Below are 27,914 nucleotides of genomic sequence, written 5' to 3' on the forward strand. Positions count from 1 at the left end.
TTATTGCTGCATTTAGTGTATCTGGCAATTATTCCTCCTTTTAGTTTTCAATATTATACAAAGTAACTCCTGCGACCTGCATACCTACATAATTCTTAGTATAAGAACTGTATTGATGATTTTCAACTTATTTTACAATTATAGTATGCTGTTTGGGTATAATATCGGGTACAGTCGACCGTGCAACTCTCTTGACTTTTTCTTGTTATCTTCTAGCTGCTATCTAGGGTTACCCCTAGATATTTTTAGCTGCTTTTTCCATGCTGTCGTTGGATTTTCTTTTTTGACGTTTTCTGCTTTTATGTCTTTACCGTTTTACGAGTTTCTTCTATTGTAGTATTTTAAAAACGGCCTTTAATGTGGAAAACCTAAATTCATTGATTCTATTATATGACGCAACATCCCTATTATAATTTAATAAAGAAATTTAAACATAAAGCTGACTTGAAATCCATTCGTCCAACTCTTCATTCCCGGCTAAAAATCCGAAAATAACAAATATTCCAACGAAATTATCGGTTCGCCGAACGCTCACGCTCAAAAAACTGTTTACCACCAATTTTCCAACGCCTCGCACACACCTCGCACCCCCTCCTAATCCCACCGTATACATCCGTTCCGGAAAAATTGCATCCATCACCCGTCCGAAAAATGAAGAAACCGAAACCATTATTTTAGCGGCTCGCCAGACGTCGTTCTCCGCGCGAACGGCCATACATTAATTAATCATCTCGCGCGCGCGGTAGGCCGTGAGTCTCTCAGCCGGCATTATGCGAGGCTATTAATCAAACGATGATTATATCTTGTTGGGCCGCCGTATCCCGTATTGCCGCACACACCCTGATGTCGCCCGTTCTGCCACCCCTAAACGTCGTCCGACGCTATTCAAGTCAGAATAACGCGCGCCTCTACCTCTCTACCTCCCGTCCTGCACCGTTTTTGGACCTAATTAATTTGGCAATCTTTGCGTATCTTCGCGCCAATATAAAGGCGAGTACACGATGTTTTGTCGAGTCGGAACCTAATATTCTAGCTGGCGGTGGTAACGGTTGGTTGATGAGCGCGGGGGGTGGAGATGACGGGGGAGGTTGAGAATGTGTGACGAAGTTCATCTTGAGAGCGGTAAGGGTGGTGATTTATACTCTCGTGCATTCTCCGTGGAGATGTGCCGACGTCAATACGAATTCTGCCGGTGACGGTGTTTGGAATGGCCAGATGCCAAGAGTATATTTTCTTTTAAGAGGTGTTGTCTGGAAATGGTGGCAGCTAGCTATTCTTTAATGTGTATGGACGTTTTATGTATGCATATAAATATAATTATCTCATACTACCTACCTATGCCTTTTTATTGTATGCAGACTGAAATACAATTCTCTCCTTCACTATAATCTTACCGTTTTTCTACTATTGATTGTTACAGAGAATGTTTTTCCTTCTGCTTGTCATAATTGTGAAATCTTCGCTTTCTTGGGACAAGTAGGTCTTCTTGTCTGTCTTTCCTATTGGTATTCTTATTTTCCTTCTTAATTCACTATCATCCAGCTCCTGTTATGTTTTTTTTTATTTGTTTACTCTTTCCTCGAAGATTCAATTGTGATTTCTTTTCTGATTTGCTGGTCTTTTATGTACCATGCATTAATCGCTGAACTTATTACTGTGTTTAGTGTACCTTGCAATAATTCCTTCTTGTAGTCAATATTGAACAAGGTATATTTTCTTTCAACGGTCTTCTCTAGAAGTGGTGGCAGCTGACTGCGGACTGAAATTTAATTTCCTCCACTATACTTTTACCGTTTTTCTACTATTGATTGTTAGAGAGAATTTTTCCCTTCTGCTTGTCATGATTTTGGACTATTCGCTTTTTTCGGAGATGTAGGTCCTCTCGTTTGTCTTTATTATTGGTATTCTAATTACACTTCTTAATTCACTATTGTCGAGCTCCTGTAGTGTTTCTTCTTCGTTTGTTTACTCTTTCGACAAATATTCAATTGTGTGAATTCTTCTATGATTTGCTAGTTGCTTATGTACGTACCATGGGGCGCTAACCACTCTTCTTATTGATTGTTGTTATTAATGTAATTGGCAATTATTCCTTCTTGTAGTTTTCAATATTTTACAAAGTGACTCCTGCATACATATTCTTAGTATAAGAATTGTATTTATGTACTTTAACTTATTTTCCAATTATAGTTCGATGTTTGGGTTGAGTAGAGGGTACAGTCGACCGTGCAACTCTCTTGTCTTTTTCTTGTTATCTTCTAGCAGTCTGCTGAAGTTCAATTTTTCGACTAGAAAAACCCCTAGATATTTAGCTTCTTTTTACCATGCTGTCGTTTTAATTTTCTATCTTGACGGTTTCGGATCTTTCTTACTTTACCGTTTTACGAGTTTCGGGTATTGACTATGCTCCTTGTAACAAATCGATGAAAACCATAGTCAAATTGTACGAATTAGATCCAATTGCTTCACAACCCAGCTTAATTTCCAAATCTGACCCACCAGAAATTACTGGCTTTTTGCAGACCTCAAAAGAGTTTTTCAGGGAAATAAGCAGACTTGAGATTGACGGCTTGACTTGATATTCAAGAAACTTGAATTGGGCTCGACTTGAAATCAACTCAAGTTCAAGTCAAGTAGCTTGAATATCATTGAATATCAAGTCAAGCCGTGAATCCCTAGCAAAGACGAATATTTCTACAGACTTGAAAATTATTGATATGTTAGAGGAGCTTTGGGGTAAATTTTTCCCTCTTGAAGATAACTATGTTGACGAATAAAATCGAATTTTCAAGAAAAAATGTGTTTTTATTAGTTGGACTTATTGAGTAGTGTTATTATATCGGGTGTCCCAAGGTGAGTGGCCTATTAGATTATTATGGAAACTATTGATGGTAAAGATTTCAAATTTTGTGGATAGATATTTGGCCATGTAAGGTACATTTTTAAAATAATTTCACATTTCCAGTGTTGCCGGATGTACGACAATTTGGCAACAACTTTGTTATTTTAAATGGGACATCAGGTATTTCTATTTTTTTATGATACTCCATAAAATATTAAATCTATTCACTCTTACTTTTCCATCCCTATCTTTAACGGTTTTTGAGTTATTAATTATTTTTCGAAATTTTAGATCAAATTGGCGTATTACAAAAATGACTCTAGTTCGCTCAATATTCGAGATTTAAGTAAGAAATTTTGCAAGTCGCTAGATATTGATCTGATCTGTGTCACTGCTTTTGAATTATGGTTGTCAATAATACAGGACGGACCAAAAAAAATCATCATTTGCCAAGTTACAAAATTATAAAAAAGTCTATTTTTTCAAATCAGACACCTAGTATATTTTTCAATTTTTGGAATCAATACAACACACTCTACAATTTTTCTATTCACGTTCCTATACCTATCTTAACTGGAGTCCGAGTTATATGCGTTATATGTGTATATCTTTCTTGAGCCATTATTTATAGAAAAACCTCGGAACAAAACACCTGTTAGGCAATAATTGTTTATTTTGACACTTATGGATTGAACTGATTCATTGATATATCCATCTATGAACGACATAAAGAAAATAACAATACAAAAGAAATTAACGCTTATTGAATCAATGTGAAGTCTAATAAACGCATATAACTCGGAATCCAGTTGAGATAGGTATAGGGACGTGAATAGAAAAATTGTAGAGTGTGTTGTACTGATTCTAAAAATTGAAAAATATACTAGGTGTCTAATTTGAAAAAATAGACTTTTTTACAATTTTGTAACTTGGCAAATGATGATTTTTTTGGTCCGTCCTATATTATTGACAACCATAATTCAAAAGCAGTGACACAGATCAGATCAATATCTAGCGACTTGCAAAATTTCTGACTCAAATCTCAAATATTGAGCGAACTAGAGTCATTTTTGTAATACGCCAATTTGATCTAAAATTTCGAAAAATAATTAATAACTCAAGAACCGTTAAAGATAGGAATGGAAAAGTAAGAGTGAATAGATTTAATATTTTATGGAGTATCATAAAAAAAATAGAAATACCTGATGTCCCATTTAAAATAACAAAGTTGTTGCCAAATTGTCGTACATCCGGCAACACTGGAAATGTGAAATTATTTTAAAAATGTACCTTACATGGTCAAATATCTATCTACAAAATTTGAAATCTTTACCATCAATAGTTCCCATAATAATCTAATAGGCCACTCACCTTGGGACACCCGATATATTGAACAGTAGTAGCCTTATGAGTGACCCCTGAGGAACTCCGGCACCGATTACTCTTATTGCCGACCCCATACAATCCATATTCACTCTGAATTTTTGTTAACCAGGTACCATTTTATCAACCCAGTAGTTTGTCTTACCACCTTCGGAAGTGCATAATATTTAATCTACTCACGCTTCAATCAGTAACAAGATTTTTTTGGTGGTGATAATCTGTCTAGGTGTGACATTATTTCACGCCCAGTGAAATATGATCACCAACTAAAACTTTTTGTTATTTCTTGAAGCGATCAAATCTGGGGATATTTGCTGGTTTTATTCACCATGTTGTCGATATGTCTTTCTGTTAATAATCAAAATTTGACATTTTCATTCCATTGTTTCAAAATTGGTTAGGTAACTCGACTAATATAATAGTTCATGTTGTCGATATGTCTTTCTGTTTTCAATCATTATTTGAGATTTTCATTCCATTGTTTCGAAATTAGTTTGGTAACTCGCTAAAATGAACATAATGTAATTAGTTCATTTAAGCAACGGCATGTAGTCAACAATCGAAAAAAAATGTCATTGCCAGACTGTCAAAGCAATCCTTTTACAGCTCACAACAGAGATTCTATTCAGAATGTTTCACTGTGTACTGAAAGATTTATTATGATTTCTGAAAAAAACATGAAAGCAATCATATTAATTGCTGATAAATATTAGTACAGCCGATAAAAATTCAATCGGAAACAACCAAAATCAATTCCTTAACGAATGAAATAAATACGTTCGGTACAATCAGAAAAAGTATTATACATCGACAACATAGCAACGGATTTACAACACAAAAATTAGAAATCAACCGATTTTGTTTGGCGTTTAAGATTCGGCATCTGTGACATCAGCCATTTCTGAAATGAGTAGACTAAAGAAATTAATTTCAGATCAGACTGATGTTCCTTCCAGTTGTTAATAAGCTTATTCCAAAGTTAATATGATAATTTAAGAAAGGATTCTAATCAATGAAAACTTGAGTCCAATATTCGAAAGTAAGCTTAAGGTACGGAATCAAAATTGATACAAAAAAAATCCGATTACAGAAAAAATGGAAAGTTAGTGCTTTGGATTGTGTTTGAATATTGAGATTTCGCATTCTTTTCAGTTCATAAAACAAAGATTTCGATGCTATGAAAACAACTTCTTCATAAGGGAGATTTTTCTGCAGCTTTCCCTACTACTTATCGTTATTAGAAGCGATTTATTTGAGATATTATTTCCCTTCATTTCCCACCCACATCATCTGCAGAGAAAACATTTTCAAAAATCGAACATCAAACGAAATTATCCGGAATATGATATCTACATGTTAAAGTTTCAAAAAAGCAACTGCTTCCATGTTTACCGAACAACCGATAAAGCCATTCCTTCTGAACGACTGATAATTCATAGTTCCTGATTGTGTCGACTTTACATACCTACCAATGAAATATTCATGAATTCCGATAGAAGAATGCAAAAATCCGACAATACGCTAAATGCAAGTGAACTGTGAATAACTATTATTACCTCTGCTGCGCTTTAGCTTCACGGATGAAGAGGTTAACAATCCGACTTTTAATTCGACAAAAAAATTCATTGAAGACAGACGAATACGCTGGAATGTTTTGGTGGTGATAGTGTTTTTGACGGAAATCCTTCGAAGAAAATATTACAAAACGAGAAATTAACAAATAATATTGTCGATAGGAAGTGGTAACTGTCAAATTCAATATTTTATTGCAACAACGGATTTTAAACGAACTACAGATATGAATATGAATCCTAAGACTTGTACTTTGACTAATTTATAATGTTTTCCAATAGGATTACAAATGGCTATAATGGCAACATTTTGTATTATTCTTTGAAATCTATTGTTTCATTTGTGTTCAGTACTCAGTAGGTTACCTATGTCAATCAATCATTGGAACATACAGGCAATTGTTGAATTGGTCTATCAGTGCTCATTTGTGAATAATAGGAGAAATATTGGCACAATGTTGTTAAATATACATCTCGATATAGTGAATATATAATGCGAGAAACTGAGATAAAATCTCATTAGTTAAATGAAGAGAGTACGATGCGGTCGTTTGAACAATTCTCTTACCAACATGGCTTTGAGAGAAGGGGATTTTTAAGGGCTCAAGGGTTGTGACTAAAAGGCATATCATGAATAAATGCACGTTCATTTCTAAAATTAACAAGTATATATAACATAGTTCTAGTGACGTCATGACCAACGTAAATATGATGACAATCGATATATTGAGGCAATATTAATTCCACAGTTCACCGGGAATATAAAGCTAACTAGGTATTTCTCTGTTCAAAGTATTTCTAAACATAAATGGAAATTCTGATTTTATAAAAAATTTGAAGACACACATCCTTCAATCTACTTTTGATTAAGAAATATGAAATACCTTCTGAAATTATTTTATGTGAATATTATTAGAAAATTATTATATGATTAACGATTATCTGTACGTTTCGTACATTACCAGAATCCTGGAAGTATTTGGTAGGAAACGAGAATGATTTATTCTCATATTTTTATTTTGTGATGTTTTACTGTGACGAAATGATCGAAATTCGACCATGTTAATCACTGTTGCATTCGAAAATATGATGCGACTCGAAAATCATGAATATCAATTAATTATTAATTTCTAGAATATTTATTCGAAAATAATAGAAATAATCCTAAAAACTAATAATTAATATTCAAGATTCCACAAAAATTATTTTGTTCTCCTATATGAATTTTCATTTCGTTATTTTCTAGAATTGTTTCTCTTATAATCTCACTAAATTCCATTCGCCTGATACATTCTCGGAGATTTCCTTGGGTAGTTTTCAATAATAAAATTCATAGCCGTGTCTTTCGACGCATTGATATTACATCGTGAAATACCGACATGCCAGCACTGTATTATCTCTCACTTTCAGTTCTAAGTTAGATCCCACTAATCCCAGTTATTATTCCATACGAATACGATTTTGTATCAAATTAATTTTCGGTAGACTGAAGGAAAAAAAAAATTTTCGATAAATAATTTAGCATATATCTACTTTTTTTTTCTTGAACCAATTTATAATTGTATCCTGACTGATATTCCTCACAATTTCACATTTTCTGCAGATTTGTAACAACAGCGATAACAGTGCTAATCTCGTTGTTTTACTAAAATCAGTTATATTAACTATGTTAGTAAAAAACTATTTATTTCTTTCACATCTGGCAATTCCCTAGAACAGAGATAAAACTACTGATGCGTTCTCTGTATATGAAGTTCGGAATGAGAAGTATTGCCAAATGTTCAAACAATATTTCGGCGACTTATTTCGTTTTCATTGGTCCATGTCTTGTCATTAGTACAGGGTGGGCAAATTTCGATGTTTAAGCACTACAACTTTCAAACCAGAGGAGATAGACAAAATCTGATACCCCATTCTCGGTCTCTTTTTCTGAGAAACTAACAAGGGTAGTATTCATTTTTGGCCACCTTCTTTTGTTTTCGAGTTAGAAGCGAAAATTGGAAAACTGGCGATATCGAAAAACATTTATATCTCCGCTAATACTGATGATAGAGCTCTGAAATTAAAACATTATACAGGCACTTTTTCACGTAGAATCCAGTGGCGTGCTCGTATTTTCAAAAGGGTTTTTAATTACGAAGCTATGACCCAAAGTTATGTTTTTTCAAATGGGAACACTAGATTTTTGTGCCATTTTCTCAAAGCTTGATTATTCCTGATTTCAAAAATATATAACATCGTATGATTCGGATCAATATAAATAATAGAAAATGGCCAAAAACCTCTTTTCACCTAAGAGTCTCAATATTTCTATGGTTTCAACTGTTGATGAACACAGAAAAATTGAGCTTTCTATAACAAGAGCAGTGTCCTTCCGTCAATTTGATCATTTCTATGCTTTTCACTTATTTCTACAAAATTCGAATCTAGATATGTTTTATAAATTTTTTATCTAAAAATTGATTTGGAAATAACGGAGAAACCACAAGATCGAATTTTTCAATTGAAAGAGTTGTATTGAGATGCATGTATCAGGAGATTATTTACATAGGTCTCCAGAATCAATACGCACAAGTACCAATCCATTTTAAAAAGCATATGAAACAATGCATATATGATTGAACTCAACATTTTAATTACGAAGGGACAAACAACAAAGAATATTCAACCTAATAATGACAACAATTGCACAATGTACAGTCGACACCTCTTCTCGATATTTCAATAGATGAATATTTGAAATTGTGTTCAAGCTACCTAGGAAACTTTTACCAAGTTCGTTTATCTTTTCGAAACTATTTGTATAAAATAAATATAGATTCGAATTTTGTAGAAATAAGTGAAAAGCATAGAAATAATCAGATTGACGAAAGGACACTGCTCTTGTTATAGAAAGGCTCATCAACAATTGAAACCATAGAAATATTGAGACTCTTAAGTAAAAAAAGGTTTTTGACCATTTTCTGTTATTTATTTTGATACGAATCATACGATGTTATATATTTTTGAAATCAGGAAAAATTAAGCTTTCAGAAAATGGCACAAAAATCTAGTGTTCCCATTTGAAAAAACATAACTTTGGGTCGTAGCTACGTAATTAAAAACCCTTTTGAAAATACGAGCACGCCACTGGATTCTACGTAAAAAAGTGCCTGTATAATGTTTTAATTTCAGAGCTCTATCATCAGTATTAGCGGAGATATAAATGTTTTTCGATATCGCCATTTTTCCAATTTTCGCTTATAACTCGAAAACAAAAGAAGGTAGCCAAAAATGAATACTACCCTTGTTAGTTTCTCAGAAAAGTGCAGTAAATCAGAGGAACGTTTGTCATTGCATCACTCTTCATGAAAAGTGGAGGGATCTCAGAGAAGCTGAGGAGTATGGATCAGGCAAACTATGACAAATCATGAGAATGTCACGTGGTATAAACCCCTCTTTAAAATCAGTTATTCCTGACTGCTGGTTCAATTTACACCTACTCAGCTTTTGAGATATATAAAAACATTATATTCTTTCTCCTCTTGAATTCTGATTTTTTATGTGTAAGTATTATTTCACTGTGGAAAAGGAGATGGGCCATTTAGCACTAGTTACATGATAATTGACCGTCAGCCAACGTTTTGTTGGAAAACAACTAACATCTGGCATATCTGGGATATTGCTCAATATTTTTGAATGGAGTATCGACAAAATTTCTGTCCACAAATGATTTCCACTTCAGGCGCACAATAAATAGTCAATCGAACGCTGATACCCCTTGGAGGAAAACGGGACGAATCCTGCGGTCCCCCCAATCATTCCCCAACAATAAATATCGCTCAGCATTCGAAGTGAGCAGTTCCAGAATAATATCCGAACGAAACGAGTTGAAAGCTTCCCCCTGTTCTGTAGGTAATATTTTCCGATATGAATGGAAGTAAAGGGAAATGAATAGAAAGCAAGCTACGCAATTGTTTCGGCCTGGAGGCCATCAAAAACGAATCTGATTCAATGTAGCTCAGTTGGAATTTATGTTTTTGAATGAATAAGTAATCGATGCGAAAGGGTAGAACCGCCGGCTCGATTTCCCGGACGTTATCTCCGGAGGCATAAAGTCGCCAGGAGCTGACGCAGATAGCGAATTAATTCGAAAAATAATTCTGATGACTTTCGACCGTTGTCCTGTTTTGTGTCGAGTATTCATGTTTTACCTGCACCGTAGAGTAATAAACATAGATAAAGGAAGTATACGCATTTTTTAAATGTCCCCAACATGGTTAGATTATACGTTGTAATATATTTTCAAATCCATAATTTTACTATATCGTTATGAATGTATATTATATTGAATGAAATATATTTATTTGAGTGATTCCCGATTGAATATGCATATTTGAATATCTGAAATCCGATATTTTTCCTAATTTGCGAATTTATAATAAGCAGAATATTTATTATTTTCTGTATCTACCTGCAGAAATCCAAAGTTTGGCAACTTTTGCTCTCCTAGTGTCATCAGTTGTGTCATGTCGTTTGGCGAGCTTGAAGTTTGTTTTCTGAATTTCTGATAAATTAAGGTATTCATCTCAATATATTTTGAGTTGATATGAAACGTTGATTCACTATGGACATAAGAAGTGCATGCTTTGTGGAGAAACTCGCGAATTGAGTGAAATATCGTACCACTGATATGTTTTCAATTCCGCGATCCTTATGTCAAATTTGATAGTTCATGTAGGGGACAAAATTTGCTTACTGAAAATGACATAAGCTCCATCTATCTATGTTCATTTCTCTAAGATCTGCCCTCATTCCATTAAAAGGTAATGCGTAATTCTAGAAACGCTCATTGATGTTATGAGCAAATAAAATCGACTGTTCTTCGTGCACACAGTTGCCCTTTCCCCTTATCGTTGTATAAATTGGGATTATGGCAAATAAACCATCGTTAGGTTATTCAGCCATGATCCCGAATGTTCTACCAATAAGTGATAACGGCCACGGAAGACACGTAGAATAGTCGATTTTAATATCCTACTAGGGCTAAATAGATCGAAACATCAGCGTTTGTATGTTCAGACAAGCGGAAGAATGACACCTCCCAATTCAACGTGATAAATTAGGATTTTAAACACTTTGAAATTTGTTGGGGCGTGTATCTTTCCATGATTGAAAAGCATTTAAATATTCGAACGCCTCTTTTAAATAGCATCATTCCTATTGAGAAACCTTTTAAACACATTCGCCATTGGGCGATGGTACAGTGGAAAGCAGGACTCCAACATTAAAGAGAAAAAGTATATGGAGGGTAGAGATAAGGAGAATAATCTCTTATGGCAGTAGTGTTGAGAAAGTGTCCAGCGGAAAAGAAAAAGAGGAGGCGCTAGTGTAGCTAGCATAATTTTATCCTTGTTTAATTCTTGCTTTATCTCTATCAGTTCTTTATGATGTTTTCTATGAAATTCACCCCCTAGCTACACTAGCGTCCCCGATTTAGGTCAATTCAGTGGACACTTTTAAAACGGGAAGATCATTCTCCTTATCTATACCCCCCATAAGAATTTCCACTCACGTGTAAATGAAGCAGAGGATGAATACGTAATTTGAATTTCAACCTTCTTCTTCTTCCTGTTTCATTTAGGTCGTAGCCGGTTCTTCTTCACGGCGTCTCTGTTGAAGTGGAGACCCAGCTTTCCAACCATCTTTTCCTTGGTCCTTTTCCCGATATTTTCCTCACGAATTTCCCATGTCCACTACTTCGCATTCATTTCTTATCACCGCATTCCTTATGCGATCCCTTCTTGTTTTTCCAACTATAGTCCTGAGTGTACTTATTTCGATCGTGCGTAATAATTGTTTCATCCTGCTTGTGTCAGCTCTTGTTTCCGTTGCGTATGTTTTTACCGGTAATATCATCGCTTTGTAGATTTTAACTTAGCTCTCTGTCCTAAGGTATTTATTTTTTCATGTCGCGTCTCTTAGATATCCAGATATGCGTGTTCCCTTCAAAACCTGTTGTCTGACATCTTTGCAGTTATTTCCATCGCTCCCAAGTATGTAAAGATAATTACCTACTTTATTATTTTGTCTTCTACTGCCAGATCGCAGTTTCGAGTGATATACACATATCAAAGTTGTCGCTGCTAAAGAGAAAGTGTGTAGCAGTCTTTGTAGATTGTTTTCCGAATGCGCAATCAATACCCCATCGTCTACGTAGCACAAAATTGCTAGATTTCTATGATCCATATTATAGACCTTCATGTTTTTAATGGTGTTGCAACGATTTTGCAAGCTTCGGTCCATGTTACGCTACTGGAATTTTCGAAGACGCGGTAATTTGTCAGTTGATCGTGTACCATCGGCCGAAGCTCGGATGCGCGGATCTAGAGAGAATCTTCTGAGAGATTTTCAATAGTTGTCGAGACTTCAGCAAGGATACGTACCTAAATTTTAGATTTGAGATTTGGAATCTAATTTATCGGCGATAATTGTGTTGGGATTCTCGGTAAGTGTTAACATGAATATTTGTATTCAACAAGTAATAATCTCACCAGAACGAATTAATTTAATTTGAAACAGTAGTTTTTTTAGAGTCATCCATCTTGTCGAAACGTATTTCAGGTTTGGTAGGGTTCTTTTTGTATCAAACAATTTCAACAAAACTCCTTCTCAGGTTTATTTTATGATAAATGTAATGATTTCTTTATAATTTCTTGTTAAGAAATCCGAGAAGGAGTTGTAAATTCAGTTAACATATGCTAATATCGTTGTTCATTTTCTCAAAGCACCTCCCGTGAGATTGGAACAACAGAAACCTCTCTTGGGATTGAAAAATATCAAGAAGTACTTCCTTGAGATACAGAATTTGGAATAGTAGGTACGTTAAACCACTTTAGTTCCTGAATCTGAAAGAATACCTGCGTAATACCTGGCGTTGTCAGATCAACTTCGTTGAATGGGGATTGCAGTACTTCCTGATAAAATCTGGTGTTCAGATGGCTGAAAATAATTCACAGAAGAGGTTGCACCCTAATAGCAGAGTAACTCATTTAAAACCGATTTAAGTTAAAATTTTATTTCCTTATTTGTTTAGAGTGAAAAGGAACGATCTTTGTATATTTTAATTTTATTAAATTTGTAAAAACCTGGGTAGGAGTTTTGTTGCTAAATAAGCCAAACCACCCCTAGTAACACAATTGTAACGTTACAGGTCAATTAATCTGTTCATCACTTGGATGAAAATCATCGGACTCAGGGAGTCTTCTTGACGGATTCCATTTGAGGTTTCAATTACTTTTGTTATCCCTGTTATTGTTTACACTCTTGATGCAGATCATTGGAAATATCTAATATTTTCGTGAAATCAGATCATGCAAAATTTCTAATGATAGCGTCGTCATCGGAACCATAGAAAATTTAATCAGAATATCGAAAAAAAATATGAACACTGACGTAAAGTCAGGAGCGTTCGTTCCTCAGTGTACAATTAGCGAATGAATAAACGAGCACACGTCACTGCTTTTTCAAATATTTCTTGACAAGTATAGATACACAGAGTAGGAAGACGAAGTAAAAATCAACCAAGTGTAAATTCGTAGATCCGTAAGTTCCGATCAAAAAGCAACCGGTGCCACATCAGAAGAAAGAGACATTTGGCTCCCTCCCAGGGTGGAGAAGTAAAAGGAGGCCGGATGATTTGGAGTCCACTGCTTCGTCTCGCCGCACACATCTCATTTGTCCCATTACGCCTCGCCAGATTTAACACCTACTCGTGTCGCCTTCGAGTGGGGTCCTTCGTCACTCCAAACCCCGACAGCTTGACCCCGTTTTTGCGAAATTATCACGCCATCAACTTTGTTTTCGGTTCCATAAACTATTTTCCGATGCTCTGGCTTTGAAAGAGGTTGAACCACTCAGTTTTGTCATCCGAATTCGGTCCTTCGCGAAGATTCGCATATTTTGCCGTTATGGTGATAGTCGCCAGGAAATTTACAACTGATGAATCATTCCTTTTCATCCAAAAATTTACTACAGGATGATTTACTAACCCACCGACAAACTTTGACATATGAAAAGTCATGTAATTCCAACAAAAAATATTATGGGAACTGATTTCAATTATTTCAAGGGATTGATTTTCAAGCTACTTGGCTTGAGCTTGACTTGATTTCAAGTCAATATCAAGTCAAGTATTAGTTTTTCAATCAAATGTCAAGTCAAGTATTTATTTATCAAGTACTTGAATCATATTAAGTTACTCGATTTTTAGCAGTTTTATTGTGTAGTATCACATCAATGAAAAAATGATGAAATGAGATGGAACCTTGCACATCACACTTTTATTTATTGAACTTATTGTATAAAAGAATCGAAAATATCGATTCTTTTGAAATGGAAGCATATTTAGATTGAATTGTACTCAAATATGTTTGGTATAAGAGAGTGTACTCTGGAAAATGTTTCAATTTTGCTCAATAAACTTATAATAATAATCTTAATATTGACAAACCTCCAGGCTTTGTTTGATTTCATAATTTTCCATCCAGGATCCAAGACACATGAGGCATCTTATAGATTTGTCGCCCAACCTATTGCGGGTTTTTGTAACTGAAAGAGCAGCTATGGAAAATTGTCCGTCAACAGGAGCTGAAGATGCTGGCGATGATAAAAATCCTTGGCCATTTTGGCCAAGTTTAGAAAGATATTTCTGAAACTACCAAAATCTACCGATAGATTTCATAGAAATGTGAGAAAACTACTAACAAATTCACACTGGCGAATGCGTCAGTCTCCCGGCGCTCGAGGAATCCCCTTATTTAGTCTAAGCGCGCACGAGATTGCAGAAATATATACCGTGCGACGCGTGCATATCAAGCTCAAGTAGCTTGATATCAAGTCAAGCAATAAATATTTAAAATCAAGTCAAACTAAGCTTAAGTATGTAATTTTTCACTAGGTTGATTTTCAAGTCAAGTAGTTGATTAAAATATCAAGCTACTTGACTTGATGAATCCCTAATTATTTCTCCTGAAGGGGCGCTCTACCATCTGAGCTACGCCCCCTGATACTTTAACAAGAGATAAACTATCTGAAAAATTGCACTGACCCAGTTCCAAAAACCAGTTCCCCGAAGAATTTTTCAAAAAAACTTTGGAGGCGCCGGGCATCGATCCCGGTACCTCTCGCATGCTAAGCGAGCGCTCTACCATCTGTGCTACGCCCCCTGATACTTTAAAAAGAAATATACTCGCTGAAAAATTACACTGACCCAGTTCCAAAAACCAGTTCTCAACGAATTTTTCAAAAAATTTGGAGGCGCCGGGCATCGATCCCGGTACCTCTCGCATGCTAAGCGAGCGCTCTACCATCTGAGCTACGCCCCCTGATATTTTAACAAGAAATAAACTCGCTGAAAAATTGCACTGACCCAGTTTCAAAAACCAGTCCCCCGAAGAATTTTTCAAAAAAAATTGGAGGCGCCGGGCATCGATCCCGGTACCTCTCGCATGCTAAGCGAGCGCTCTACCATCTGAGCTACGCCCCCTGATATTTGTAAATACAATTCGATCACACAAAAACAAAATAGTGACCCAGAAGACTTGAAATAAAGTGGACCAGATTCGAGGTTACGTAGTATACAAACTCGATCGACGATATTCATATGAAAGTCAACCAAGTTTATGAGAACTCTTTCAGAATCAAGATCCGAAAAGGCTCAATGGCAAAAACTAAGGTAATTTTCATTTTCAGACTACCTTGATATTCTGTTATATCATATCAATTTTTCTTCTATCTTTCGTCTTAAAAATAAAACTGGAAAATAAAGCAAATGGCTTTCTTGCTACTTAAACATAGAAATCTTTAAATACTGTGTGTGCCTCGAAATTAGCTATCATACGATATACTTAATTTGCTGTACAAATTGTATAGTATAGGTTTGAAATTTTGGTACCAACCGAAATTTCGCTGCTGGAGGCATTCAAAAATCTGGGGATATTTGCTCACCCTGCCATTGCTAATAACTCAGGATGTTGCCGACGTGTCATTTTGATTGTAATTCAAATCTGATATTTTCATTTCATTACTTTGAAATTGGTTTGGTTTTGCAATTCGAAGAATATAATCCACAATTTTTCGAAAACGAGCATAAAATATAAAAATCCAAAACGTGGAGAATTCCACACTCTGTCAAAGCTGAAAAACGTTTTATGATTGTTAAAATATACTTTATACGTATACGCTTAATTCGTGATCTGATGAACTCATGAAAAATAGGTGAGGATTAGAATTGATCGAAGGAATAGTTGAACACTTCATTATTATTTTAAAAGAATATCTTTCGACTTGGCGATCAGGCATATCATGCACATATTTCGTATTTGCCATTAGACAAATAACAGAAAAATCTGTAAAATATAATAGGCCAGCATTAGTATGCTCCATCAACCTTGAATAAGCGTTCAACAGAATACAAATAGAAGACATTTGTCTGTCGCAAAGTATGTAGGTGTATTACATCTTTTGTTTGTATTCTGTTGAACGCTTTTTCAAGGTTGATGAAACATACTAATGCTGGCCTATTATATTCTACAGATTTCTTTTTATTTTGGATTGAATGCTATAATTCAATCCAAAATAAATAGGGAACACACAGAACCAATACTTGTAACCAACGGCATTCGCCCAGGTGAGTCTTTGAGTCCGCTATTGTTATACATTATTATGATCTGCAGCAGACAAATTTATTTAAGTGCGACCAACAGCATTCGGCCAGGCGACTGTGTGAGTCCGCTCTTGTTAAACATTATCATGATCCACAGACAAGTTTATTTAGGTTTAATGTAACAAAAAAAAAAATCAAAATGACAATATCAACTTCCAAAACAAAATAGAATGAGAAGAGGCAAGTCGTTAGTGGGAAGACTTCGAAAGCGTTGATGCGACAATAAGACAATATGCTAAACCAGTGACCTAGGACGAAATCCAAGAATAGGCAACACGACTATGCTGCAAGAATAAAGAAGAAGAGGATAATCATAGTGACGAATCGCCTAAGTGAGCGTCAACCTCCATAATACAGGTGGTCAAACACATGCGCCAACGCTTTTTACAATAAGTTATCGATGTTACTTTCAAAATAATGAACCGCTCATATCAACCACGTCGCCGGTAAACTTCATCACTGGGGAAATAATAGACTCTTCGTATTCGCCAGATCTGCCCCCCAGCGACTTTTTCCAGTTCTCAGACCTCAAAAGAATGCCCGCTGGAAAGAAATTTAGCGCTAATGAAGAAGTAATCGCCGAAACTGAGGCCTATTTTGAAGCGAAAGACAAATCGTACTACAAAAATGGTATCAAAAAGTTGGAAGATCGCTATAATTGCTGTATCGCCCTCGAAGGCAACTATGTTGAATAATAAAATCGAATTTTGCCAAAAAAATGTGTTTTACTATGGTAGACCGGGGACTTTTCAATTGGCCTGTTATTTCAAACCAGTGATCTAAGGCGAAATCGAACTTAAACAGGCAACACGCTTATGCTGCATAAAGGAAAAGAAGATGAATATAATCGAGACGCGTCGCCTAAGTGAGCGTCAACCTTCATAATACAGGTGGTCAAATACACGCGCCAAGGCTTTTTACAACCAGCTATCGACGTTGCTTTCAAAATAATGAACCACTCATATCAACCACGTCGCCGGTAAAGTTCATCACCGGGGAAATAATAGACTCTTTTCATCTATACGTAGTCGAAACCCCCGCCGACAAAAAAAACCAACCCTCCCCCGAACACACAAACTCTCGTTTTTCGTCATTGTCTCCCGGACCATCGGTCATCGGATTGTCCGTGCGTTATCCCGACCTTTCGTTTTCATAATTCACGTCGTCGGACAATGGCCGGCCAATGAAACTAGGATAATTACATCCCCCGCCCGGCGACCGACCCGACAAACAAAACAAATTTCGAGATGTGGCCAAACATGGCCGAAACCGCGGGCCCGACCGCCGACAATAGAGAAACAGGAAAACTGCACAAAGAAAACAAATTCCCCGACCGAAAACAAACACCGGGCCGAACCGATAAATCGAACGAATCGGCATTATATCGAAAGTGCGTACAATATGGAGTCGATGATTTAGGGGGCAGCGTCGCTTTCGAGGGGGGGTCCCGGAAAGGTCCGGCGGCCAATAATTCATTTCGGATATTTGAGTTTGTTCCGCGCCGGGATGCGATCAATTCGCTAGCCATTATTATACGCGATCGGGGAGCGTTTGTTCGACGGGACTGCGATTGTGATTCGTTCGGACGAGCGGAAATGATATGTTAAATATTGCAACAGGACGGGATTGCGGGTTGTCCATTGTCGGCGGGTTCGAGGCCTTTCGTTCCGCGGGATCCGTCAATAGGCGGACAATTTATTTCGTTCGATTCTATCAAATTATACTGTGTTTTACCCGGCAAATAGATTACTGATTACGTCGTATAGGGTTAAATTAGACCGCGACCTTGAGAGGGGTTTATACCATGTGGCTTTCTCGTGATCAGCCAGAGTTTAACTACTCCTCTCTCCTCGGCGTTTTCGAGATTCCACAACTTTTCAAGATGAGTGAAGCGATCTCAAATATTCATTCATTTAAATTGAAGAAAATGAAGATTTATTTCTTTTTCGCTTATTTCCTCAAACTAATGAAAAAAGGGGGGTGAATACAAATGTAACAACTACACATTCACATTGAGCAAGAGGATGTTGGTACAAAAACATGCCTCTAGAGATAAATTCAATATCAAAATGAAAACATCAGCGAAAAATATTGGATTGGGCAGAAAAAAGTCCGAAATAACGAACCATTTCCATAAAGCAATTAGAACATTGGCAGAAAAAGATATAATGAACCGAAGATAATTGAATGTACGTAAGTTCTTACTTTGAAGATATGTCTATACAGGGTGTCCCGGGAAGAATGCGACAAACGAATACCATAAATTAAGGTCATCATGGAGGACCCGTATCAAGAGGTATCAATCGCCTGAGTGCCTTCGTTTGGGATATACAGGGTGATGTTCATCTTATGAGTGAAATTTCACTGTTGAATAACTCTTTAACTAATCGACCGAATAATTTCAAATTTTGAAATTTTGTCACCCTTTCCTATCGCCTTCCTTCAATATTTCTGAATTCGAGTAAATCAGATCCGGACTAGGAAAATTTCAGACTTTTCCTATTTTCGTGAATATTGGATCACCCTGTACGTGAACATTATGATTTTTTCCCATTTTCGGAACCACAAAGAATCAATTCATTATAAAAATTCTAAATCTCTACTTGGCACGGTCATACAGGGTGATCAATAAACATTCCCTTATGAGTGAAATTTTTTTAGTTCAATAACTCTTCAACAAATCCACCGAATAATTTCAATTTTTGAAGTTTTGTCGCCCTTTACTATCGCCTTCCCTCAGTATTTCTGAAATCAAGTAAATCAGATCCGGACTAGGAAAATTTCAGATTTTTCCTATTTTCGTGAATATTGGATCACCCTATACGTGATCATTATGATTTTTTTCCGTTTTCGGAACCACAAAGAATCAATTCATTATAAAAATTCTAAATCTCTGCTTGGCACGGTCATACAGGGTGATCAATAAACATTCCCTTATGAGTGAAATTTTTTTAGTTCAATAACTCTTCAACAAATCCACCGAATAATTTCAATTTTTGAAGTTTTGTCGCCCTTTACTATCGCCTGGGTGATGGAGTTATTATTGTTTCTGTTGGTTATCATATTGAAAATATTAAAGATCGTTATCGCTAATCCATGGACAAAATTGATTTGCGAAGCTAGGTTTTCTGACATTATATATATTTATTTTCAATAAAAAATTTAAGCGCCTCATATTAGCATACATTTTATTGAAATTATTAAAATAATAAAACTAAAAATTATGTTTCATTTGTTGAATTTTAAACTTAAAACAACATATATTATGACTGTTGTGAAAGCGGAAAGAAAATCTCTATATTTCTTTGAAAAATCTATTTTTATTCAATCTTTTTACGTTTCTATATGTTTTTTTTCAAAATGGCGGTGATTTCTGATAATCCGAACATTTAATAAATATGTCGTATATGGTAGACTACAAATTGGAAACCTTATACAATGATTCTATTCCCTACTGAGCACTATACGATATTACAGTTTTATTATGTTGTTCAATGCAGCGCCATAAAATTGTTTTTGACAATCTCAGGATTCAGTTGCAGTTTGATTCTTGACCACTTTTGAATGTTGCCAGATTTAATAATACATATGAAATATTTTCCCACAGCATTTTGTTTTTTACAGAAAAAATAGGAAGAATTTAATATAAAAGTTGATATTGATATGAAGGTGAGTTTAGTGAGTAGTCTACCACATTGTGTGCAAAAAATACACGTCGATATTTTGCATAAAGTGTAGGTAAAGAAGATTTTTTGCTATAATTATTCGGTTATTATAGAAATAAAGTTGTTTGCTTAGTTAAAATATGGGGATCTGTCGCAATTTAGTGTTTTATTATATGACGAAACTCCCTTCAACACAAGTTTACAATGAAAAAAGTTACAATGAACCCCCGTATCCGTATGACAATCGGAATCAAATAGAAGACTTTTCATAATAGAATTGCCAAAACATACATTATAGGTACATTAAGAACATCTTGAACTAGAAGATGTAGGTATCATAATAAAATAAATAGTCACCCTATTTATTGCTACTAATTTTATGTATGTTCTAACTACTTACTGCCCAAACTGGCAACATTGCACGTTAGATTTGCGTGTTATCACTGTTATCCTATAGCGCGGTTGGAAACTACGTAATAGAACAGAAGTATCGCTTGACATGCGTAGCAGCGTAGCGTACAACAGTAAACAAACAATTATTTGGTTATATTGCGTTTCGAATAACTTCTGCATACAGATTCTTTCCACGCGTGAACTAACTTCTAATTATTGGATTTGTTGATACCGGTTTTCATATTCTGCTAAAGATGTTCAAGATCGTAGAAACCGTGGAAAATAATAGAAAAGTGTTGACGATTGTGCCTACAAATTGGGAAACGAATCGTACATTATCCATTCCTAGAAGATTTGCCTCCAAGTTGCAACGGGAAAGTGATTCGGTCCCCGAACCAAATTGGATTACATTGCCATGCAAAGTAAAAAGGAGTTTTTTACCTTCCTTCGAAATGGCTGAAGAGGAGTTGGATCGAATGGTCGATGCCGATGAAACCGACAGAGATGACCGAGTCATGATACCGGCGCCTACTCCATGCAAAAGACCCAGAGTTTCATTACCCAAGAAAATATGCAGCACTATTAATGATACTGCTAACTTTAATTATTTAGCAAACTCTTGCATAGTAAGTACCTATATTATTCATTATATCTATTATAAAAAGTGTTCCCGTGCACTAAACTTCAGGAGGTAGATTTTTTACAATTTCTATTTATTTTTTTTTAACTGGAGAAACCTAAAAAATACAACTTTTTCCCCTTGAGTTATTTTTGTATAACATTTATTATACATATCTGAACCTGCTATGGTGAGGCAAAAATAACAAATGCTCTAAACTTTCCAAAAACTTGTTAAAATATTATTCAAAATGAGCATAACAAAGAGTTTTTTTTAATGCACAGTTTCAGGGTATTTTTTCCGTGTTAACTTTGTAGATTGCACATAAATGATGATACAAAGTTATTAACAATTTTATTTTATTTATAGATTAACGACAATAGAGATATGGTAGAATCACCACTTGCAGCAGTTCCTGCGCTGAAGGATGAAGAGCAAAATTTTCAATCGTTTAATTTAATTAATTCAACAAGTCAGCAAACCATTCAGCAGATGGAAACTTTTGATGCTCAAGTAGTGTCAACTGAAGCAACAAACAACGATAACAAAAAATTAGATACAATTATGACAACCCTGGAAACTGTTCTAGAAAATCAACACAAAATCATGAAAGAACTTTCCAATTTTCAGGTAGTTTTTGAAATGACCATGAAAAAAAAGAATGCTTCCGAATCACATAGCCAAAATAATTGTGACATCTCGCCAATAAGGCCAATTGATTCCTTAGAAACCCTCAAAGAATTCAATGAGAAATTGAATGACCCAGAAGTATTCACTGAATATGTTAATAGACTTAGTTTTATATGTGGTCGAGATACAAGGATGAAAGGTATCGATCATGGTTATTTGTTAGTGGACAAATTTTTCACAAGAAATTTCTTTACTTTGTGTTCATGGGCTGGCGGTGCGAGAGTCCCAAATTCCAAGTTTGGGTTTAAATTTTATGAAAATGTAATAAACTTGTTTTTCAAACTTGTGCACCTAGCAGATCAAAAATTTTCTCTGGAAGATTGCGAAGATTTCTTCAAAGGTGTAATCCGGAATTGTGTGAGAAGAAATAATGCTCTGAATATTAGAACTTCGAGAAGTAAAAACCGACCCAAAGAACTTTCATATAATGCTCAAGATGCTGGAAACGCATCAAAGGGTCATGAAGAAGTTTCAATAACAAACAATGAGGATAAAAATATGGAACCTTCTAATGATGAGCAGGAATAATAACCTCATACGTTTTTGAGCATAAAACACCTTTTATTTATAAATGTTTTGTCATATGAAGAGATTATTATTTTCCTATGAAAAAAAGATTATTAAAAAATATTAAATCGTAATGTTCTATTATTTATTTTTCGTTAATAATAGTTATAAGTATGTAAAAGTGGTATGAAAACTATATCATTGCCATTTATAACAGTAGCAAGCTTACATTTCACGTCATCTGTAGAATATTCATATAAAGATCCTAACCCTCCATCTGATTTGTATATATTGAGATATAATGATTTTATAGGATTCTCAACAAAATTTTGAGTATTTATAACAGGACACCCGTAAATACTTAAAATATAATTTTTTAATGTTGCATGTGACATTGTTACAACTTGATTTTTTAAAGTTAAAAACCATTTATCTTTGAAAAGACTTGAATTTGAAGAGAAGCCTTCAAATTGAATGATTTTAGAACGTTCATGTATAGGAGAATTTTTTAAACTAGGGAAATTCTCTTTTTTTGGGTTTTGATATCTATCGACATCAAGCCTTTCTCCTAATCACTTAGCTATTTAATTTGTGAGAGGGGACAATTGCCACTTCTTAGTAATTTTTTTATATAAAAAAGTCTACTTTCAAAAGGATACGCATTAAAAGTTGATAGAATCCCAAATTTTTTCACTTCTTCTGTTAAATGTAAGAGGTTGTGAATGTTACTAGTCATATAATCTTCACCGTAAAAATCCCTATACAGTTCTACATAGTGTTTCATCATTGATTGGGCCAAAGGTAAAAATGTGTGAAAATTTTTGTGGAACATATTGTGGTAGCACAAAACAACAGAAGAAAGTGTTCATAAACATCACCAGACAAAACATTTTTCAAAATTACTATGCTAATGTATAAAAGAAAGGTACGATATTCAGTACCTTTCCAGTAAGCAAGTGTATCGAGACCAATCTTGATACTTTTTTAATGTCATTACCACACCATTTTCTCGAGTAATAATTCTTCATTCAAGAATTATTAAGGAGTTACGTTACTCTTTTGGCACGCTGTATATTAGAAATGATGCAAATGACAAGACATCGATGGAAATTCTCTCTCAAAATACATATATTTGATTAATACCCTCAACAAGACCTATAAGCATCAATAAATTGATATTATGACATTAAATTGATTGATACTATGAAGTATGAATATATTAGTAGACAGCTCTTAATACATACCGATGAATTGTGGGTGGCCTATACGGACTCTAACAAGTTGTGTACGGAATTCGCAATCTCGTCCATGCTCAGGTGAGTTCGCAAAAAGCTGTCCGAGTCTGTGTGAACTCTGGAGATAATATACACTACCTGATGAAATCTCTCAGTAATAAAAAACAAACAAATGTTTAGTTGAAAATTGGTGTAGCCGGGTATATACAATATTTTTATCTATTATTATGTTCATGTCCACAATTTCATTGAAATTATAGGTGGAAAGTCAATCTGTCATTATCCATCACCATCTTTATTACGTTCTCAAAATAGATTTGAAATATTTTGTTTACAGCCATACATACCACTCTGAAAATTCTTTTTTAGAACTTTGCCAATATACTGGGTTAATAATGTATTTATGTGATATCAACATGAATATACCAATACCTATATAATATTTGAAGTGTTTTAGTCATTTCTATTTCGTAAAAGTTCACTATTGAATAGGCAAATGCACTAAATATTTGGATGAAATAAATTGTGAGCTGATGGGTCAACTATGAGGTTCCGTAGTGTAGCGGTTATCACGTCTGCTTTACACGCAGAAGGTCCCCGGTTCGATCCCGGGCGGAACCAATTTTTTTCATCGAATTCAGAATAATTAAATTCCTAAACCTTGTATTTTATGGAATTTTCGATAATTTTTTACCATTTCACAATTTAATGCTTTTACGCTTTTCTATTTCACAAGGTTCGTTATTATTAAACATGTTGAATTTCATGATTGATTATATGGTAAATCACTACATATTTCGATATAAATGATAATTGAGAACCTTCAACAAGGGATTTTTGAACAAGAAGATAACCTTTTCCCTAAAAAATAACTCTAGTGAAAGCACGGACAAAATGTTATTACTAAATTATTATTCAGTCATAATATGGAGTAGAGGCTAATGCCTGTAAATCTCAAACCAAAATTAATTGAATTTCAATATGACAATAAATTAACAATGTATCAAAAAAAATCCACAAGGAAAAGCAAGGGGTTATTCGATTTTCTGCTTCTTATAAGCAATTTTAGTGATAAAAGAAAAAAGATTAATTTCTGACTTTCATAAAACTCTCCCAAAAATATAAAAAACAATTCAAATATATTTCCAAGGTCTGCATGAAATCAAAATGGCATACCAGATTAAACTGTTTCGAAGACGATAAATTGAAAAATAGAAACAATTTCCTCACGCACTATTTGTCGTGCACTGACCACGTGTGAACTGGATATATTCAATCATTGAAATAAAATAATTATGGAAAGTAGTTTCTAACAATATAATTGTAATTTTCGAAACTCACCAAAAATTAAACAAATATCCCAAAATGCCAAATTTCACAGTTGCACAAATAAGTATTTTCCTATCAACACTGCTTTCTGTAAGTTATTCTTGTTTGGAAAGAGCCTCATAACTGGATTAATTAAAGGATTGCACTTGTAAGACGTTGATAGGGACAAGTTTTTCAACCCTTGCAACGTGTGTCAAAACGATTTATGTATGAAATAAAATAGAAGCCCGTTTCGGAGGATAAGAAAAAAATTGAAAAAATTTTTCATAAACTTGTTTCTGACACTACCTATAATTATTTTTACGATATGAAGAATAGGTATGCACTAATAGAGCTGCCAGACTTTGTGACCTACTTATTTCAACAAAACGTGTCCTACTCTAATGATAAGTAATATTAGTATTAGTATTGTGAGTACTACTCTATATTTCTCATGTATTCGAGTTTCATACTCCACCATTATTGTCAACTGGCTCGTTGGTCTAGGGGTATGATTTCCGCTTAGGGTGCGGGAGGTCCCGGGTTCAAATCCCGGACGAGCCCATAACTTTTTAACAAACAGTCTTTTTTGCGATCGTTCTACGAAACAATAGCTTCATTGTTTTGTCATAATGCTTGTATTTCTCAAATTTTGAACCGAAAAAGTTTTTTCAAACGACGAGGTTCGAATCTCGAATGGGTTAGATAGTGAGCATAATGTAAATAGCAATTACGTAAATATGGCGGTTTGAAATTTTGTGCTCCTATAAATCAATAGGCATGAACTGAACTTTTGATTATTTTTATTTCCTTCAATAATTCAAATCGGAGATATTATGTTCCCATAATATTTTTTCTTAAATTACATGATCTTTCATATGGCAAAATTTATCGGTGGTCATATATATTTATGGAAACAGTTCTATTATTATTATCGACTAATAATACAAAGTAGAGATCCGTGCCTATAGAACTCAAACAAAAATTAATTGGATATCGATGTAACAATTTAAAAAAAAAAAATGATTTTTTGCTTCTACGAATGCAACATAGTCGTACATATTCTCTGTTTATGTATTTAAGTAGGTATTTTGCCATACTTTATGTATCCTATTAATTTTAGTTTGTATCTACATTTAACAAGCCTTATAACTTTTGATGAATAAATAATATTATTATTATTGTAAGGATCGAGCCCTCAAAAGCTTCAAGTCAGTTCCTCCCTCTTTTTCCACACGATGTGGCCCCATTTTATATTCAGGAAAACCGTGCTGAATAGGGAATATTTGCCTGAGGAAACTCAGGGAAACGCTCCTCCAAGTTTTCCTCTCGGCACTTCGATAAGAGTAATAAAGTCAATATATCATTCTTGAACATAAATTCAAAGTGGCAGGAAACAGATCGGATGATTTCAATATCAGTTTACTGAGGGAAGATCACTCTTGAATATGATTAAATTTTTCAGAGGCACTCCGGTTCGATCTTCGGAGCTGAGGAGAATATAATCTACGAGAGTTCATTACCAATTTTGGTATATTATTCTCAATAAAAAAACCGTTGAAATCGTTCGGGAAAAAAATTTATCCTTGCTGAATTTTTCACAGCTTTTTCATAATAATGTAGCTGTCGCTCAATGAGAAAATTATGACTGCTATTATACACGCGATGAATAATGAACAATTTATACCAATCGAATAAATTTTTTCCACGATAATAAATTTTTGAGCAGTCGTTGAGCATTTCGCCATGATGTTATTTTCGAATTTCGATGATATTCGACTCACTGATGATGTGGAATTGCAATTTTGAGCTCCGAAATACGAGTTTCAAGCTTCTTGCAAAATTGGTCACATCTAGAACCATAGAAAATTTTGAAGATTAATGAAAAAACTCAATTATTCTGTGACGACATATTCGACCTTGTTGAGAATCTGCTTGTAAATAATTTCAAGTTTCATGCCAAATTTTGTGGAACCGTGAATATTCGGTTCGGCCTTCGACTTGGAAGCATGGCAGGTATATCCCCATGATTTTCTGCGATTGGGATTATCGTAATGAACCCATTTTTCGTCTCCAGTCGCAATGCGATGCAGAACTACCTTCCGTCTGCAGAAATACCTACCGTCTTTGTTTTGCAAGCAGCTGTTCACAAGCAAACAAACGCCGTTCAACATATCTCGGCTTCAACTCGTACGGCACCCAATTTCCTTGTTTCTGAATCATTCGCATGACTTTCAGGCTTTTTGAAATGGCTGGTTGCGTCATTCCCAATGATCCGGATAATTCTTGTTGCGTTTGACACGAGTCTTGATCAAGTAATGCCACAAATTCTGCATCTTCGAAAACCTTCTCTCTTTCACTGCCATGCTGGTCTTCCACGTCAAAATCACCGTTCTTGAAGCGTTGAAACCACTCTCGGCACGTTCTCTCACTAATAGGGGCTTCACCATATGTATTCGAGAGCATTCGATGAGTCTCAGCCGCTGATTTCTTCATATCAAAGCAGAAAATCAAAACTTCCCGCAAATGACAAGAATTTGATACGTAAGCAGACATGTTTAATCGAGAATAACTTTATGATCCAAACACAAATCGACTAATATTTCGATGGAGTTATGTTTACAAATACCTAAGCTTATTGTATGACATCTACGATCTAATTATTTCGACTACCTTTTAGCGCTACAGCTATCCATTACAAAACGGCGGAAGCCGAGTTGTACACCTAATAATTTTATTTGTTTCTCATTTGTAAACGTCAGTTTCCAAAAACACAATATTAATCAAGAAAGTTTATTTTATCAAGTCACTAACTTGTAAAACTGACAGTTAACTTGCAAAATTTTTACAAGTTAGTAGTATTATTTACATTAGAAAATTTTGTTTTATCGTCATATAACGTATTTGCCCATATCTTCTACATCATTCATGTTTAAGGAGAGAATTTCGTCACATCGACAACATCCAAAAATCCCAAATATTGTTACAATTTTCGC

The 27,914-nt window shown here is 34.8% G+C and overlaps 1 protein-coding gene and 4 non-coding genes across 5 annotated transcripts; 3 read left to right on the forward strand and 2 right to left on the reverse strand.

Moving 5' to 3' along the window:
• Positions 1-15,088: 15,088 nt before the first annotated feature.
• On the reverse strand, positions 15,089-15,161 carry Trnaa-agc. Its single transcript has one exon. It is a non-coding gene; the product is annotated as a tRNA-Ala (tRNA).
• An 88-nt stretch (positions 15,162-15,249) lies between these two features.
• Trnaa-agc lies at positions 15,250-15,322 on the reverse strand. Its single transcript has one exon. It is a non-coding gene; the product is annotated as a tRNA-Ala (tRNA).
• A 5,342-nt stretch (positions 15,323-20,664) lies between these two features.
• On the forward strand, positions 20,665-22,418 carry LOC123679900. Its single transcript, XM_045617457.1, has 2 exons — positions 20,665-21,185; positions 21,548-22,418. The coding sequence occupies exons 1-2, from the start codon at positions 20,814-20,816 to the stop codon at positions 22,394-22,396; spliced, it is 1,221 nt and encodes a 406-aa protein (XP_045473413.1). The 5' UTR covers positions 20,665-20,813; the 3' UTR covers positions 22,397-22,418.
• A 1,740-nt stretch (positions 22,419-24,158) lies between these two features.
• Trnav-uac lies at positions 24,159-24,231 on the forward strand. Its single transcript has one exon. It is a non-coding gene; the product is annotated as a tRNA-Val (tRNA).
• A 1,179-nt stretch (positions 24,232-25,410) lies between these two features.
• Trnap-agg lies at positions 25,411-25,482 on the forward strand. The gene has a single exon. It is a non-coding gene; the product is annotated as a tRNA-Pro (tRNA).
• Positions 25,483-27,914: the final 2,432 nt, after the last annotated feature.

This window comes from Harmonia axyridis, chromosome 5, assembly GCF_914767665.1.
Source record: "Harmonia axyridis chromosome 5, icHarAxyr1.1, whole genome shotgun sequence".
Taxonomy (NCBI): Eukaryota; Metazoa; Arthropoda; class Insecta; order Coleoptera; family Coccinellidae; genus Harmonia; species Harmonia axyridis.